A 17653-nucleotide genomic window follows, 5' to 3' on the forward strand; every position below is an offset into this window, starting at 1 on the left:
GGGGGGGAGTTCAGTCCTCCGTTGGCTGAGTTAAAGCCTAAAGATTAAAAAAAAAAAAAGACCCAACCACCTACTAAGTGATCCAATATGGACTTTTACAAGCCTCCACCCTGACTTTTTGGCACAGCCACCCTTCCCCAGGAAAATACACTTTGGTGCTTCCTCCCATTGCGCAGCTTCTTAATATTTCGTCTAAATGAGCCATAGATTAATGTTTGTGCTTCTTCTTCCTTTGTCCTTGTTTTTTAGCGATGAGGAATGGTGGTTGGCCATTCATTGCCTTTGTCTCCTGGGGTGCAGTTTCAAATGAAAGATCAGAAGCAACTTAAATTTTCATTTCTTTTTTTTTTTCCATCATATTCTGAACTCACTGCTTCCCCATAAACACACCTGATGCTTCCATTCTTAGAGACTCCCGAAGTGTTTTTCCTAAGTCACATATGGATGGCTTTGAAGGAGTAGGGTGGAACTTCATATGTGACCTGTATAGGTTGATTTTTCAACGGGACTAGCATATGTTTAATAGAAGCCAGTTTCCTGGAAAGGTATTGTTTAGCATCTGTAGCAGCTTTTTAACAGTCATAAACCACACTCTATATTCCATTATTTCCCAGCAACCCTGGAGGGCAACTCAGTCTTGGTTCCCTTTACAGGTGAGGGAGCAGAGATAGTATAAAAGATATGTTCTTGATTGTGAGGTCTTGAGCAAATTAGGCAAGGATAAATGTGAAAATGTGTATGTCTTGTCTGCTGGTCCATAAAACAAAGTAGAGTCATTTGAGTCATAGGTAGCTAGTGATAAAACTGTGGCGTCTTCCTTTGTTTCCTACCATTGGGCTTGGAGAAGCGGGGCTATCACGTAAGGTAGCTTTTCACAGGAGGTTAATTGGCCATTATTGTTTATAGCTAGGATGTATGTCATGCTTTCTAGGTAAGAACTCAGCAACATTTATCAAATAGAAGTTTACATACCAGGCTGAGCTGGCAGCTGCACAGAAAGTATCAGGCTGTCATCATTACCTTCCAGGATAAGTTGTTTCGTGTCCGTTCTCTTGCTTTATCTTTAGCAGTTCCATGAGGTCAGTAGGGTCATTGTGTTCTCCCATTTTATAGGTGAATAGGTGAGAAAATAAAGGTGTGTGGATGTTAACTTGTCTGAAAAACATGGTCTTGATGAAAAGCTAAAGTTGAAAAATCGGAGTCCTGACTGTTCCCAGTGATTTCACAGTGTTACTTTGTGCTGCGCTTTCTGTGGAAATGTCACACTGTAATTTCAAAACAAAACAAAACAAAACTAGGATAGAACTAGTCAGAGAGGACTTCATGGAGGAGAGTGGTGAGTACTTTGGTGACATAAAGGGAGAGGAAAAGATGTGTAGGAAGACTTACAAGTTGTCTTCGAACTGATACAGACTTTCTGTTTTGTTTTATGGCCTGAGATCATCCTTTCATCTTAAGTATATTAAAAACCATTCTACATTCTGTTTAGCAGTTTTCCTGCTGAATGTACTACCTCTGTCTCCATCACTACAGTCCTGTGGAGGGAGACACTGATCAAAAGATAGCATTTTGTAGTTCACATACGCAAAGGTGTATATCATAGTGTTAAGGAATTCTAAATTGAAGTTAAGCGCCAACCACGGCAGTGATTCGACAGCAGCTGGAAAACAAAAGCAGTACGTGTCCTGCTTCCTTTTTGTATCCTCCACCTTAAGTGAGCCCAAAGGTTCAGGTACGTGAGAAAATGAATTGTGTACTCAGATCAGCAGTCAGCATAAAATTGGTACTGAATGCTGTGATCTGAAGTAAAGCTCAGGAGCCTTTGCAAGGCCCCTGGAAGGCAAGCTGCAAAACAACTGTCTTAACTAAGGGACTCTTCTTTTGTTTTGCAGTAACAAACCAGAAGCAGTAGAAGTAACATTTGCAGGTAAGTGTCCTTACTTCAACCTTGTAAAGCTAATATAAAAATAGAAAAACAAAATAGCTTCTAAAATAAATTTTGACATTTGGGGTACAATCCCTTGATCGTGAAGGCTTTTTTGAGGTCATTGTTTCAGATGACTATTTTATGGATTTATTGGACTGCGTAAAGTTAACCTGCTGGTACCTTAGAAGGTTGTGTTTGGGGCGCCTGGGTGGCGCAATCGGTTAAGCGCCCGACTTCAGCCAGGTCACGATCTCGCGGTCCGTGAGTTCGAGCCCCGCTTCAGGCTCTGGGCTGATGGCTCAGAGCCTGGAGCCTGTTTCCGATTCTGTGTCTCCCTCTCTCTCTGCCCCTCCCCCGTTCATGCTCTGTCTCTTTCTGTCCCAAAAATAAATAAACGTTGAAAAAAAAAAAAATTTTTAGAAGGTTGTGTTTAATTTTGTGGTACGAACCAAAGTTTGTTTAATTTGGAAATACCAAATTATCTTCAAGTAGCCTTCATCTCAGTTTGCCTAGCACTAGAGTAGTGGGGAAACATGGAAAATGCTAGAGACCTGTTCAGCAAGTCAGAGGTTATTGCTTTCTATTTCCTGTAAAGAATTAGATATTGATACTACTCACTTGCTGTGTGAACTTCAAGGAGTTAAACAGTCACCCTCCATAAAATGAGGGTACTTGACTAGATGGTCTTGGAACACTTCTTGTAGCTCTAGTGCTATGACAGGAGTCCGGGTACCATCCCCGTCCCCTCCTACTAACTGGCAATGCCAGATCTCCCTAAAGTGGTGGCACTCAGCCCCTGGTTTCAGGAACTACACAGGGTGAGTTCTCTTTGTACTGCAGGAAAATAGCCAAAGAGAGGGGAGACCTATATAGAGATTAGAAGAAACTTAAGAGATAACCAAATGCAGTGTAGATCCTAATTCAAATAAGACAACGGTATTTTAAAACTGTTTTTTTGTTTTTGGGGGTTTTTTTGAGACCAAATATTTGAAGACTTGACTGGATATTTGATATTAAGTAGTTGTTTTTAAAAATATAGGCATGATGGGGCACCTGGGTGGCTCAGTCGGTTGAACGGCCGACTTTGGCTCAGGTCATGATCTCGCGGTCCGTGAGTTCTAGCCCCGCGTCGGGCTCTGTGCTGACAGCTCCGAGCCTGGAGCCTGCTTCGGATTCTGTGTCTCCCTCTCTCTGACCCTCCCCAGTTCATGCTCTGTCTCTCCCTGTCTCAAAAATAAATAAATGTTAAAAAATAAATAAATAAATAAATAAATAATAAAAAAATAAAAATATAGGCATGGCAACAGTATTGTGGCTGTGTTTTCTGAAATTTCTTCTTTATCATTTAGAGGTACATTCTGAGATAATTATGAATGAAATGATGTGAAGTCTCAGATTTGCTTCAGAATAAATCATTGCGAGGGGTGTATCCCAATAAGATTGGGCCATGTTGATCATTGGTGAAGCCACATGGTGGGAACTAGGAGTTCATTATACATTATCTCGTATGCATATTTAACATACATCACAACAAAAGCTTTTTAAGAAATAACTTTCAGCACCAAGCTGTGATGAAGGTAAGAATAGCTTTGTAATTTTAGTAACGAGCAAAGAGGGGCACCTCGGTGGCCCAGTCAGTTAAGCATCTGAAACTTCATTTTGGCTCACGTCATGATCTCACAGTTCGTAAGCTTGAGCCCTCGTGAGCCCTGTCTCGGGCTCTGCACTGACAGGGAGGAGCTTGCTTAGGATTCTCTCTCTCTTTCCCTCTGTCCCTGCCACTCCCCTGCCCCTTCTGTCTCTCTCCAGAAATAAATAAATAATTTTTTTCCCCCCTTAAAAAGAGCAAAGTGGGGCATCTGGGTGGCTCAGTTGGTTAAAATGTCTGACTCTCAGTTTCAGCTTAAGTCATGATCTCACGGTTTGTGGGTTCGAGCCCCACGTCAGGCTCTGCACGGACAGTGCTGAGGCTGCTTTAGATTCTGTCTCCTCTCTGCCGCTTTTCTGCACTTGTCTCAAAAATAAACATTTTTTTTTAATTTTTTAAATATTTTTTTTAAAAGGGGGACAGAGATAAGTACTTGACAGTTCTATCTCAGTGTTTATACTTTCTGCATGGATTTAAACTTTTGCTTATCTGCACATATTTTGCTTATATGCCTACTTACAAGGGAGACCTCCTTGTGGCCTGTAACAAGGTAGCCAGGTGCCTTAAAGTCTTATTCCCCATTCCCAAGTTAAGCAGTTTTATTTGCTTTCTTCACAGATTTCGATGGAGTCCTCTATCATATTTCAAATCCTAATGGAGACAAAACAAAAGTGATGGTCAGTATTTCTTTGAAATTCTACAAGGAACTTCAGGCACATGGTGCTGATGAGGTATGTTCCACATCATTTTCCTCAGGACTCTTATTTCCTTGTCACCTTTAAGGCAGCTTGCCACTCATAGAAGGTCCATGGCACTGACCACCCCTACCGGCACTGGCCACTTTGGACAGCTTGCCCACCTAACCAGGGGCTCTTGACTCCATTGTCCATAATGATAGAAAGGGTGTTTTTTAGAAAAGGCTTTGGCTGTTTATTACTTGGGGGAAATAAAGATGGTCCCTAACTAATGAAATGAAAACTTTTGTTCTCCAGAAAATGCACTGAAGAATATTTCTTTGACCAACATAAAAATAGCTACTGCAAGACTGAGATAGGTTCCATTCTGTTTCTATGATATTGTGAAGCATGTATGTAACTCTGGCCTTAAAGGTTTATGATCTTAATTTCATACTGTAGAAATTTAGGCACAAATCTACCCTTTTAGTTTTTTGGTTTAAACTTCTTTAGAGCTGGCCTCTTTAAGTATCTCTTCTTTTTTGACTACTGTACGGGAAATAAAAAGATGTCTATGCATTATGAAATTCTTGATGGCCATGCCTCATTCACTGGCTTCTTTCTATAGCTAAAGTAGCAGGTTTGGTTCCTGTTGAACTGTATTTGCTCTGGGGAGAGCCATTTATGGAAGAAAGAAAATGCTGTTACACCAGTGTGCACACGTTGTGGTTGGGTCTCAAAGCAGGAAGTATGACTCAGTTCCTGAATCAGTTTTCAAATATCTTTTAGTTTTAACAAGCTAGGTTCTCCTTAATCTGGTGAATGAAGATATGGCCATTTCTGTTTTCTTTGTGATTAAGGATAGTAGTTTTTTAGTTATTTAAAATTTATGCAGTGGAAAGGCTGTTGGCAAAAAAAAAAAAAAAAAAAAAGATCAAAATCTCAATAATATTTTGGTATAAAAACTAAAATTAATGTTAACCAAATAGAATACCAAGAGCCATAGGCAGTCACTTAGATATTCATATGCAATTGATCTGTCCCGGCATTTTAAGGAAAGAGCCAAAACCTTTTCTGATTTGCCTCATAAGTTCAACGGTAGAAGAAACGTTTACAGAAATTGTGTTCAGGGTTGTTTTACATGAAACAAAATCTTCAGCAAGAAGACCTAGCCTTATAAAGCATAAGAAGGATCATTCTATAAAAGCTAGTGGCCAACTCTTCTCTTTACCACATTCAGAGCAAGAAGAAACAAGTGGCTGTTAAGGTGGCCCTGCTTTTGATTAACCATAAAATAACTAGCTGTAAAGAATTGTTAAACCTTTGAACAGACAGCTCAAAATTGTGTAATCGTTTTCCCTAGACAGTCCTCTCTGTGTAAAGATGCAGGTGTGGTGATAACAATAATCCTTGGGAGGGGAAGAAAGTGTAACAGCTAGATTTCTTAAATCTCCTTTCCAGACTGCTCTCCATGCACTGGAGCTCCATAACAGCACTATTCTTGTAGCTCCCACAGGGCCAAAGAGCCAGCTCCACCCGCTCAAGTGGGTGGAGCAAGTAACATTCACAGTTCAGGAGCAGAGTGCACAGTAAATGGCTCCCTGAGTTGGTTAAACAGTGACCAGCCTGTGATAACCAGAGGCAGCTTGTTACTTTGAAAGCCTCTGCTGCTAGGGTGGGAAGGTCTGATGGTGAGCATCAGTGGGTTGCCTCCACCCATCTCCTGGTGTGAGGTTGGAAGATGGTGCTCATTGAAAAAGGGAATCATACAGGGTTAAAAGTGCAAGTGAAATAAACAGGGAAGCATCCGTTGGTTTCACCAAGGGGGAGGGAGCAGAGGAGTTGAACGTGGCTGAAATTTGGCTGTAAGAACCTCTCAGATCTCAGAATATTAACTTTGCTTGGAATTAAACTAAGAATTAGGAGCTATGGTTTTTTTTCTCCCACATCTAACTTTCCCTTTCTCCTGGTACCCATAGTGCTCACAGTACAGAATTGTAGCTCAGAGGTGGGATGCCAGTGAAAATTCTTAAGGGATGTGCCTGTTACTTCCCTACCCCCACCCCTTCACCCCATCTCCAGGACTCTTTAGGAGAAGTGGTATATAGGACACCTGAAGATCAGGTCTCCCTGTGCCACCAAAAAACTCTGTGACCTTGAACTTCTCCCTTCAGTTCCTCTTATGTAAAAAAGATAACCTCACAGTGGCTATATGGTCACCAGATCACAACTGCATGTGACATTACTTGTCTTTTGCCTTTGTACAAACAAATGTGATCGCTGATCCATGCTTTGAGGTCCATTCCATTATCCACATTTACAGATAGAGAATTTCTTCCAGCTGTATAAAAATGGTTACATAAATATGTGGAATCTTAAAGAATATTTAAGAACAGAAGGAAAGAACTTCACCATGTGAAAAATTTTTCAAATATGACTTAAATATATGGTTTGCTGCTGATTTTTTTTTAATCTCTGAAGTGTACATTGAGGGAAAGAGTCAAAGAAAACAACAGTATTCACTCAGCTCTGTTTATTGAAAGTCCCCATATGTGGGCGCGTGTGGATGCAGAGACCACAGCAGTGAGCAGGGCTGAGTGCTTGCTTGCACAGAGCTCCCCTCTAGTGCTCCTGTGTCTGCAGTCCTTTTCTTAGCTGATGGAATTCTGTTTAAGATGCATGTATAACTCCTACAATTGAAAGTTAATGGCTTTTGTTTACTTTTAATTGGTAACTTGTCAAGGATTAAGTATCCTTTTTTTTTTTTTTTTGGCATCCCAGAAAGTTTCAGAGCATCATTAATGTGTTTGTGGTGAGATAGTGTTAAGAAATTGACTGAATGTCAAGAGACAAAACCATGCAGCCTTTTATATTACTGTCACATACACTGTTAAGTATACTGGCCTCAGTTTTCCCTTCTTGTGAAATAGTGGTGACACTTTCCCTCCCTAAGTATGTTTTTAATGAGGGTTAAGAATAAGTCATGTCTGTGTTTAGTCTGTTACTCATATAAAGACTACTAAATACCAAAAAGGTTACTAAGTTCTGACGATTCTAATATTTACTTTTTTCTGTCTTCAGATAGCTGCCTTTCTACTGCTTATTGTATTCTATATAACATTTAAGTCTGAACTAGGCCTTCCAGAATAAAAGGTTTGTTTCTTAAACTGTCAGCCTAGGAGAAATTACCACCAGGTGAAACAGTCGTACTGACAGAGAAGAAATAGGAAGGTGTAAAAAGGGCTCTTATCATTTACTCCCCAAAGCTGGAGAGTAGCCAGCAGTAAGTATTGGTTTTGGAAAAAAAACATTTAGAGAGTACAGCCTTCTGTGGGCCCTCCAGTATAAACAACTGGCTAAGGTGCAATTATCTGTTGTCTTTTGCATAAAACTGGTGATGAACTAAATAATTTGAAAGCTTACAAGATAAGCAGGGTAACTGGAATCCGATCCCAGCAATTCTGGTTTTTCTCTCTTCACTCACCTCGGTTACTGGTTTGGCCTGTACTTAGTTGATAACTGACGTAATCTGTCACTCAGGTTTGGCATTCTTCTGCATTCTTAAAAACATGATGGTGTGCAGTATATGGTCTGGAGGAGAACAGAGAACATATAAAGGATGTGACTAAATCCTGAAAGAGTAAAAGATGAGCCTTGACTGAAAAACAGATCCTAGATTAATTAACCTTTTGTATTCAGTGTCAGTTCCGTGAGTGATTTGCTTGGTAACTCAGATACATGTGCTTCTCCTTGTGTATCCAGTGTCCCATCCACCAAATGAAAGTTAAGAAATCTGGCTTAGAAGAAGCTTGGGAAATTCAGTGCTTTTAAAAAAAAAAAAAAAAAAAAAATGACATTATCATGACCTTTGGATTAACATTTGTTTTTGTATTTTCTAGTTACTAAAGAGGGTGTATGGGAGCTTCTTGGTAAATCCCGAATCAGGTATGTAGTCCCGTAAGCAACTGTGGAGTAACCTGGAAAGAGACCTGTCCTGTTTGTACTCTGCTTTTTTTTTTTTTAACAAAGCATTTCATCTAAGTATTTTTCATTTTACAAATATTTCTGCCTGAGCCCAGTTCCCACTTCAGCCCTCTCCACAAAAATAAAGCTGTTTCTAAAAGCTAAGGGGCTTTGCACTGTCCAGCAATGGTTCACAGTGTGGTGTACAGAACTGCTATATGTTGTCATTTTTAACATTTACTTGCTGGGGCCAAATGACTCTTCCTTAATCTTTCAACCAGCGGTCCATTTTTCTTTGCTTGCTCATGGTGATGAAAATGTCTTTTGAGATCAAGCAAACATTGGTTTTCACCCCAGCCCCCTATTAACACCATTTTCTGTGCTCTGCACATGTGGAGAAGGAAACACAACTGTTCTCACATATTCAAGTAACAAAAATTTCAACCCCTTCTTTTAATCTGTTCTTCTAATAAAGAATAAATCGCCTCTTTGCAGCCGCGGGAATTGAAAAGCACCATGGTCTTCCTTAATTGCAAGAGCTATGTTATACTGCTTTATAGGAGAGACAAAGCAAAAAAACTGAACAATTTTTTCCTCCTTGTGAATAGGTGGTAGTCTCAAATTCTGAGGCGTTTAGCTGGACCCCCCGATGAGGACCAAGTAACATAGTATTACTCAAATGTTGTTCCTGTGGTACTTTGCAAATTTTACCTGTGGTGCTTTGCAAATTGTTATAAGAAGGAAGGTGTGTCTGTGTCTTTTAACAGCAGTTATTACTTTTGCTGGCATATTTCCTTCCCCAGCCTTCGTGGCATTTTTCTTTGTTTTCATGTTTATAATATGACATGCTTCACCACTCCCAGTAGAATACCTTCTCCTGTCTTCTGTATGCTACTCTGGAAACAAAAATAGCAAATACAGAAAGATGCCTTTGGGATATAACTTGTTACTAGGAGTACTTGTGCGTGGGAGCATTGACTGCAGTCCAGAAAGAATACTAAAATGTGTTCATCCCCAAATTGGTGTAAAAGTGTATCGCAGAAATAAAAACCAAAAAATAAATAACATTATAGGCTTTAAGAGGAATCAAGGAATTTCAGAAAGAGAGTGAGGAAAGGGAGGGAGGAGAAGGGAAGAAGCAGAACTAGAAGAGAAAAAAATCATATAGGAACTCTTGGGCATGCTTGTCACAGCTCAGATCAAGCAGTGTGTCAGAACCACTGGGGTGTAACACAGAGGTTAGGTTTCTTTCCCTGAGCCTTTTCTTACACTTCCCGCTAAAGCACAGGCAATGCCAGACTGCAGACCTTGTGTTCATACAAGTGCAAAATATAAAAACTTGTGGAAGTAGTGTGTCTCCTGTTTCTCTGTGAGTTTATCTAGGCAAGTTTGGGGAACTCACCAGGCCGTACTAGGTCTTTACTTGTAATCTATTCTCAGGATGTTCTCTTCATCATATCAAAGCCTTCTTAAAGTCTGACTTCAGCTGTAATTTACTTAATTTGTTTTATTTGGCTTCTTGAAACTAACAAACCTCCACTTTAAATATTTTATTTTTCTGTCTAATCTTACAGTCTGTTTGCTTATCTGGTTTGTTTTCTGGTACCCAAAATGGAATGGTGGTTGATATTATTTAATATTGGAGTATCAAAAATGTGCTAAGTACAATCTAGAACAGAGATTTAGATAGCTCATGTTCTCAGTGAGGATAGATCCAGCAAAAAACACAGACCTGAGGAATGCTCTTGGAAAAAAATAGTAACAAAGTATAAATGTTTAAGAAAGTCCTTACAGTTCTGGTAAAATTATTTCCAGCACTTACCTAGCATGTGAAGTGATACTCAGTGATGTACAGATACTCTTACAAAACTGTCTGTATACTTTTTGGGGTGTATTCATCATTTGATCAGATAATCAGTTGTCCCCGCCTTGTTTGCTGGGACTCGTACCCGATATGCTGTAAAGAGGCAAAATAGTGTGTGGTGGTCGCAGACTTAGCTTTGGGGCCCATTTATTGATGACCTGCTGTGTTCCAGCCGCTTTAAAATGCTATTTTAATTTTCCCAGGTGCCTCTCCCATCTTACCACCCTTTTTAAACAGATGCCAGAATTATAGAGGTTATGTAGTTTGTCCAGGATCACAAAGTGGCAAGGCCAGAATTTGGATCCCATTCTATTCAACTCAAAATAGAGTTGCTGACACTTCTATATCCTGCTGCATTTAGCATGGCACTTTGCTCCTTTGAACTTCCTTTTCCCTCTAAGATGAGAATAACCGTATCTGGCCTGCTTACTTCAAAGAATTTTTACAGAAATTAAATGAAGTAAGATATTTTAAAACACTTTGAAATTTTTAGTGTATACAAGGGAAAGCTATTGGAGAGGTATACACACCCACACACACACATTATATATATAGACATACACACTCTTAAGGTTTTTCCATACCTTCCCTCCTTCCACAAAGGGTTTGTGATGGCATGCAAGAAGTTGTATTGTGTGTTTATCAGAAAGCTCCCCAGCTGTTGACTGTGTTAGCACTTGGCAGATTAAACCATCGAAGAAAAATATGTAACTCATTATAGCTTGATAGCTATAATGCAAGCCCCCTTCCCAACAGTGTCTAGAACACTAAATTTCTAATCAGAGTTCCTGGATTATGGGTTCTTCCTGTTCCTTATTTGTAATCTGTCATCTTTGATATTGATTCAAATTTTTGCAGAGAATTTGTTAATTAGCTGTGTATATTTACAGTGATTTTACAAGAATTGGGGTTTTATTTGCCTTACCTCATTTGCCGTATGAGGCGTATGGGAATGCACAACAATCTACCTGGCTTAAAAGGCATTGAAACAAAATAAAATGTCATTAGAACCTGCAAAGTTTTTGGTTTTTATGTGTTGTTTTTTTTTTAATATAACCTCTGGGTTTTTCCCCCCCTTCCAGGATACAATGTCTCCTTGCTATATGACCTTGAAAATCTGCCTGCATCCAAGGATTCTATCGTGCATCAGGCTGGCATGTTGAAACGAAATTGTTTTGCCTCTGTCTTTGAGAAATACTTCCAATTCCAAGAAGAGGGCAAGGAAGGAGAGAACAGGGCAGTTATCCATTATAGGGATGATGAGACCATGTGAGTATAGGACTTGGCCCTAAAGCCTGGGTGTGGCTGTTATATGCCCTTACTGAAAGACACATGGTTAGATCAGACCTTAAACTCTATTGGGTGAATATCCCTAACATGTCTTTCTCATAAAATTCTTAAAGCCAAGGTATAGATGATGGGGGGCGGGGGGGGCCACTTCTGCTAGTCTCCAGATATCAAAAGTTGGCTAAAGAAGAAAAGTGAATCCACTGCTTTCCTTTAAGACACCGCTGTTGAAGGTTTCCTTCAGTAATATAGCCTGGGTAATGAAGAGGTAGAGGGTGACCATGGAGTCTGTGTTTTTGCAACTCTTGAATCATCTACATACTAGGAATCTCATAGTATATAAAGAAATAAAAGGGGCGCCTGGGTGGCTCAGTCGGTTAAGCATCCGACTTCAGCTCAGGTCGTGATCTCACGGTTCTCGTGGGTTCGAGCCCTGCATCGGGCTCTGCTGACAGATCAGAGCTGGCGCCTGCTTCAGATTCTGTGTCTCCCTCTCTGCCCCTCCCCTGCTCATGCTCTGCCTCTCTCTATGTCTCAGAAGTAAATAAATGTAAAAAAAATTGAAAAAAACATGTTTAGGAGTGAAGTTCTGGGGCGCCTGGGTGGCGCAGTCGGTTAAGCATCCGACTTCAGCCAGGTCACGATCTCGCGGTCCATGAGTTCGAGCCCTGTGCCCCCGTGGAGCCTGTTTCCGATTCTGTGTCTCCCTCTCTCTCTGCCCCTCCCCCATTCATGCTCTGTCTCTCTCTGTCCCAAAAATAAATAAACGTTGAAAAAAAAAAAATTAAAAAAAAAAAAAAGAGTGAAGTTCTGAGAATCACTAACACTAGTAGATTCCACATCTTACCATGTAGACAGATTAGTACCATCTACTTTGGGTGATCTTCATCTCCTGCCCCTCTCAGGGCATGCGTGCATTATATAGACTTTGCTGGTCATACATACTTAGTCTCCTTTGGCATGCCTTGTTTTATGAATTGAAAGATTTATGACTTTACCCGCCTATTCTGCTTCGAGATCAAGTTCTTGACAAAACCCCATTCTGATTCTGTACTTACTATACTTCATGGGTTGTGTTCCCCTCAGGTATGTTGAGTCTAAAAAGGACAGAGTCACAGTAGTCTTCAGCACAGTGTTTAAGGATGACGACGATGTGGTCATTGGAAAAGTGTTCATGCAGGTATGGAGTGGACGTGTTTTGGGGGAGGGATGCCGCAGCGTGGCAGTTTATACCGTGGCACCAGAGCACACCATAAGCATAGAAGAGGAGAGCTGGCGGCTCTGCCAATGCCAGAACTTGTTGAAGGTGTAATTAAACAGCTCCCACCCAACCCACTGCATGTAGTTGTTCCTTAGTGGTTTTAGCCTCTGCAGGACTAGACTGAAAGAGTGAATGGAGTACCAAACATACTAATGCTACGACTGAATATTAAGCACCCTTGCTGCCACTGAGTCTTTGATTTAAAGCTTGGTCAGGTTTCCTACCCTCTTGTCAAGTTTCCTGAGGTTTCTGGCAAGGTCTGCTCTTGGCTTGGTTTAGTCCTAAAGTCTTTTCAGAACAGAATCCCTAGAAAATTCCTAAGTAGTAGATAGTACATTAATAGGCTAGAGTCCTTGAGTGGACCGTGAAGCAAATTGACCCGAGTTTGCCTGAGGTCACTGTAGAGCTCTTTCCTCAGAAGCAGCTCGCCTACCAAGAAGAGAGTAATGGGGCTCAGCGGGACATTGTGTAATTGGATTTCTGGTACAATTGGACTCTGGTCTGGTACAGTACCGCATTGTGGCTTTGTCATGCTGTCTGCTAACCAATTGCTGACTCTAGGACAGGGGAGCTCGTTGGTGAACTGGTATCTAGGCTGATTTCTTCTGAGGTGGCTCAGCATTCAAAATCTAGCTCAGTGCTTACGTTTTCAAGCACCTTTTGTGCATTCGTCCTGTCCCTGGGCAGGGTGAGGAGATTTAAGGACTCTGGACAGCAAACCTTTTTTGCTACATAAGAGTTGAAAGATAGTTGTGCTTCATATAGTGAGGATATTTTACTTGTAGCCTCTCTAAAGTGACTAGGGAAATACTCAAAAGTGATAGCCCGAACTTGATCCATCTTTAGTGACTTTTTGTGTTTAGTCTAATTAATCAGAAATGCTGATTTTAGAGTCCCTAGGCAGAAAAATTGGAATATTGACACTTTGAGCATTTGAGAGTACTAAACTTTATGAGAGAGAGAGAGAAAACAAGTGTTGTGTGTGTGTGTGCGTGTGTGCACGCGCGCGCGCACAGCTATATAGACCTATATCGTGGGTCCTAAACGTAAGCTTCCAGACAGGCATTTCATGTGTTTTTACGCAGAATTGACAGGGGAATTAAATGCAGTAGCTTAGAAATTGGGCCGAATCCAGACTGACATACTAATTTTAAAAGCTATGAAGTATATATTTAGATTTAGCTGGTTTTTTACCAGTCTTGTTCCATTTTATTCCTGGCAACATCTTATTTTTATGCTTTAAACAGATCTTATCTTGGAGAGCTTACAGGAGATTTGTTCCTTAGGAAAATTTTGTGTATTTTTTGCACATGAATTTAAACTCCTCCCTCAAACTACATGTGGTAGGGGCACTGGTCTAAAAGGGAAAAGAAAGTCTGCATTTTTACACTGACAGTATCTCCAGTTAGTGACTGGACTGGCACCATGCAGACCCATCTGGTGTCCAAGAATGTGAAAAGGCTGTGCTCGGGAAGCCATCTGCTTTGCCTCCCTCTCCAAAGTCAAAGGCTGGGCAATTTATTTGAATTGACCTTTAGAATCCTTGGCTTATTTTGCTGGATTTTACCCCGAGTAAATCATCTGAGAATTTTCCTGGGCCTGGTTATTTTAAATTTCTAGGAGAATGGAGAATAGCAGCTGCCTAGCACAGAATGCTGTGACCCAGGGACACTATTAAAAGTTCCCCCTGGTCACTGACCTGCTTGCTGCGTATCTTTGTGGGTTTCCGGATCCTGGAGTGGACCTCCAGCCTGGGCAGAACACGTTTCCTGCTTTTGTCATTCAGCAGACTCTGAGGGATGCTTAATGCCCTTGGGAAAAAGACAGAATTTCCATTGCATACTCACATGGATATTCTAGTATTTGCCTTTGTGCATTATCTCTGTAGACGTGCAAGCTGAGCACTAAAGTCTGATATCATTTCACTGCTTATTCCATGGAAAGCATTAAGAACGATACAGGATTTTGGAGATAAGAGTATGGTGAACTAGAATATCTTTCATATTTCTAGATCTTAACGTCAGCCCAGTAACTGAGAAAAGTTAAGTGGAAACCACTGGTTTCTCTATGTTCAGGGACAAGATACAAGCAATCTGCCTCTTAAGCAGTAGTGAAGATACTATGTTGAGGACCCTTTCTACCTGGATACCTGTGTGGTGATAGCTGTAGGATATTTTCCTGTACTGGGAGCACTGAGTCAAAGTCAGTAATTTTGGTAGATATTGCCAACCTCCACGGAGGTTGTACCCTTTTCCCTCCCACCTACGATGCATATTTTCCCAGAGTATGTTGTCAGACTTCCAGATTTCTGCCAATCTGATCGGTTTAAAAATGGTATCTATATTCTCTTGTGAACGAGGTCCAATATCTTTTCTTCTGTTGAAGTCTGTTTTTCTTTTCCTTTGAGGTGTCTCTATCCCTTACCCATTTTTCTATTGGGTTACTAATCCCCATTTCTTTATATACTAGAGAGATTAGCCTTTTTATCTATGGTAAGAGTTACAAATATTTTTTCCAGTTTTGTCATTAGAGTGTATGGGTTTTTCTTCCCTCACACAGAAGTTTATTTTCACAGAGTTAAATCTCTTCTGTGGCTTTTAGATTTTGAGTCCTTGTTGGAAACACTTTTCCTACTCTAAGATTGTAAAGTTTACCTGTATTATTTTCCTAGTATTTTTACAGTTTCATATTTTACACATGATCTTTTGATTATCTGTTTGGAGTTTCTCCTGGCATATGGTATGAAAGATGGGTCCATCTTTTTTTTCTAAATGGCCACCCACTGGTCTCAGCAGTTGTTTAAAGGCCCATGTTTATACTACCGATTTAAGATGCTGCTTTTTATCATTTACAGGACTCAATTTCTGTATATATTTGGGTTTACTCTGAACTTGCTATGATAAATCATGCTTTGATGGAAGAGAGAAATGATACTGTGATATTCAAAAGACATCCTAGTTGGAGGGGGAAAAAAAGAGGCATCATTGCTGACGTGCACTTAACAAAGACCCTAATGAAAAAGGAAAGTGATTCAGTCAGTTAAGCATCTGACTCTTGATTGCGGCTCAGGTCATGATCTCATGGTGGTCAGGCTCTGCACTGACAGCCTGGAGCCTGCTTGGAATTTTCTCCTTCCCTCTCTGTCTCTCTCTTTCTCTCTCTCTCAAAATAAATAAGCATTTAGAAAAGAAAAAGGAGAACTGGGTGGGTCGGTTGATTGTTTCTTAGGTATTATTTAAGAGAGAGCACAGAGGAGCAACAAAGACACAAAGTTGGTCAAAGGGTAGTTCCCCACATGGGAGTATCCTCACCCAAATTTTGAATGTATTGCTTTACCTATACAGAACTGATGAAATGCTAATAAGTCACCGCAGGTTTACACACGCCCCATCGGGTTATGAATGCCACAGGTACCAGTGAATTGGAGCCTTCAAGAAGCTTACTGAACACAAGAAATTGCCAGCAGTTATTACCTGTTCTATTTTTTCCCCTGGAGCTAAAGAGTGAAAATAGTAGAAGTTAGAAAACCTCCCAAACCCTTTGCAGAATGAAAAGTGTTTTCTAGAGAAGGGTAACCTCAGAGGCTTTGCTTTAGGAATTACCATTTGAATGATCTTGACTCCTTCCCTACCTCTCCAAATATTTTTCCTTTGAGGAACAAAATTTACAAGAGAGTAACCTAATCTAGCTATGTTAGTTTATTTTCCGCCAACCTTTAGAAGCCAAGCAGTGCCACCTCAGGAGGCAGGGTAGTGGAACAGGTGAGATCCCAGACTGGGCATTAAAACTCCTCAGGTGTTACCCTTCTTTTGCCATTAATTTGCTGCGGGCTTGCTGTATTAGTCCCCATCTCTTCCTTTCCAGTGTGACAGCACTAAGTCAGCTAGAGTAGAAGTGCTTGCTTTTTCACTCAGCAAGCCTTGTGCTGTCCAGCCTCTTTGAAGGAAGAGGAATGGATACAGAGTAATAAAGATCCCTGGCTTGTGGAGCTTACAGCCCCTTAGGGAAGCCAGACGCATTAGTGACTAGTAAAGTGTCAGAGTCAAGGCTTAGAGAGAAGACATGGGACCTCCCAACAAGATAGCAGCCAGCTCCCCACGTGTGTTAGAGATGGCGTGTTAGAAGAGACCATATCTGAGCAGCAGTCGGAGAGTGTTGCAGACCAAACAGCTGTATAAACATGCTTTCAGTACTCCTAGAACTGTGGATTTACATAGCCCTTGGTTCCATTCTTCTGTTATCACTCTGGATTTGGATCACCCTGTTTTACTGGCATGGCTGGAAAATCTGGTTCTGTTCTTGCACATCTGGGTTGAGACAGGAATGCCTTGTGTCATTTTCCTGTGTACACGGGAATGTGTGTGTCAGAGAAGCTTGAGGTTTGGAGATTATGGAGATTAGAACATAGGGGGAATGCCCTGGTTTTTACATCCTCAGTCATTTTCCTGTCGTTTGATGAGGATGGGTACATTTTGTTAAGGGGAATAAGTCCTTATGCACAGTGGTGGTGGGCGAGTCCGTAGCCATTCAAGACCAGAATTAACAATCAGGCTTTCATTTCTCATGTCGCACAGCCTCCTCCTGTCAGTATACCCTAAAACAACTCAGCTTCTTTAACTCCATTGTCTTCTGCCCCCAAGAAGGGCTTACATTTAATCTGAAGTGCTGATTTCTGGATTCTAAATAGTAACAGTCTAAGATGCCTCCATGAAATAGGACTTGTGCAAAGGCCCAGAGCCCTGAGAAAGCATGATAGTCATGAAACTGGAAGAAGTGGAGATGGGGTAAGGAGGGGTGAGAAATGGGTCAGCTCATAAGAGGCTTTCACACAGAGATGAAAGGAGTTCAGATTTCATCTTGGGTCTTAACCAAGCTAGAGCCTAGGTTCCATGCACCCTGAAATTTTAAAGATTTCCTGAAAAATATAAGCTCTTCACATTAAATCTAAAGAAACTAATATGCATTAGTCCTTAATCCTAAAATGTAATATGGTTCTCTCATGCTTTGCAGTTCGTTGTCTGTTTAGTCT

The 17653-nt window shown here is 40.8% G+C and overlaps 1 protein-coding gene and 1 long non-coding RNA gene across 2 annotated transcripts in view; one reads left to right on the plus strand and one right to left on the minus strand.

Moving 5' to 3' along the window:
• ARPC2 (actin related protein 2/3 complex subunit 2) overlaps positions 1 to 17653 on the plus strand; it is a 29493-nt gene that overhangs the window by 6267 nt on the left and 5573 nt on the right. Inside the window, exons 3-7 of the mRNA XM_045481224.1 lie at positions 1893 to 1927; positions 4194 to 4306; positions 8149 to 8194; positions 11159 to 11345; positions 12450 to 12543. Of these exons, the coding sequence (XP_045337180.1) occupies positions 1893 to 1927; positions 4194 to 4306; positions 8149 to 8194; positions 11159 to 11345; positions 12450 to 12543 (475 nt within the window). The remainder of the gene's footprint in view (positions 1 to 1892; positions 1928 to 4193; positions 4307 to 8148; positions 8195 to 11158; positions 11346 to 12449; positions 12544 to 17653) is intronic.
• Positions 6 to 8140, minus strand: LOC123599462. The gene is made up of 3 exons (XR_006713159.1): positions 5966 to 8140; positions 1681 to 1692; positions 6 to 16 (listed from the first exon to the last, which is right to left on the minus strand). It is a non-coding gene; the product is annotated as an uncharacterized LOC123599462 (long non-coding RNA).

Source organism: Leopardus geoffroyi, chromosome C1 (assembly GCF_018350155.1).
Source record: "Leopardus geoffroyi isolate Oge1 chromosome C1, O.geoffroyi_Oge1_pat1.0, whole genome shotgun sequence".
Lineage (NCBI taxonomy): Eukaryota > Metazoa > Chordata > Mammalia > Carnivora > Felidae > Leopardus > Leopardus geoffroyi.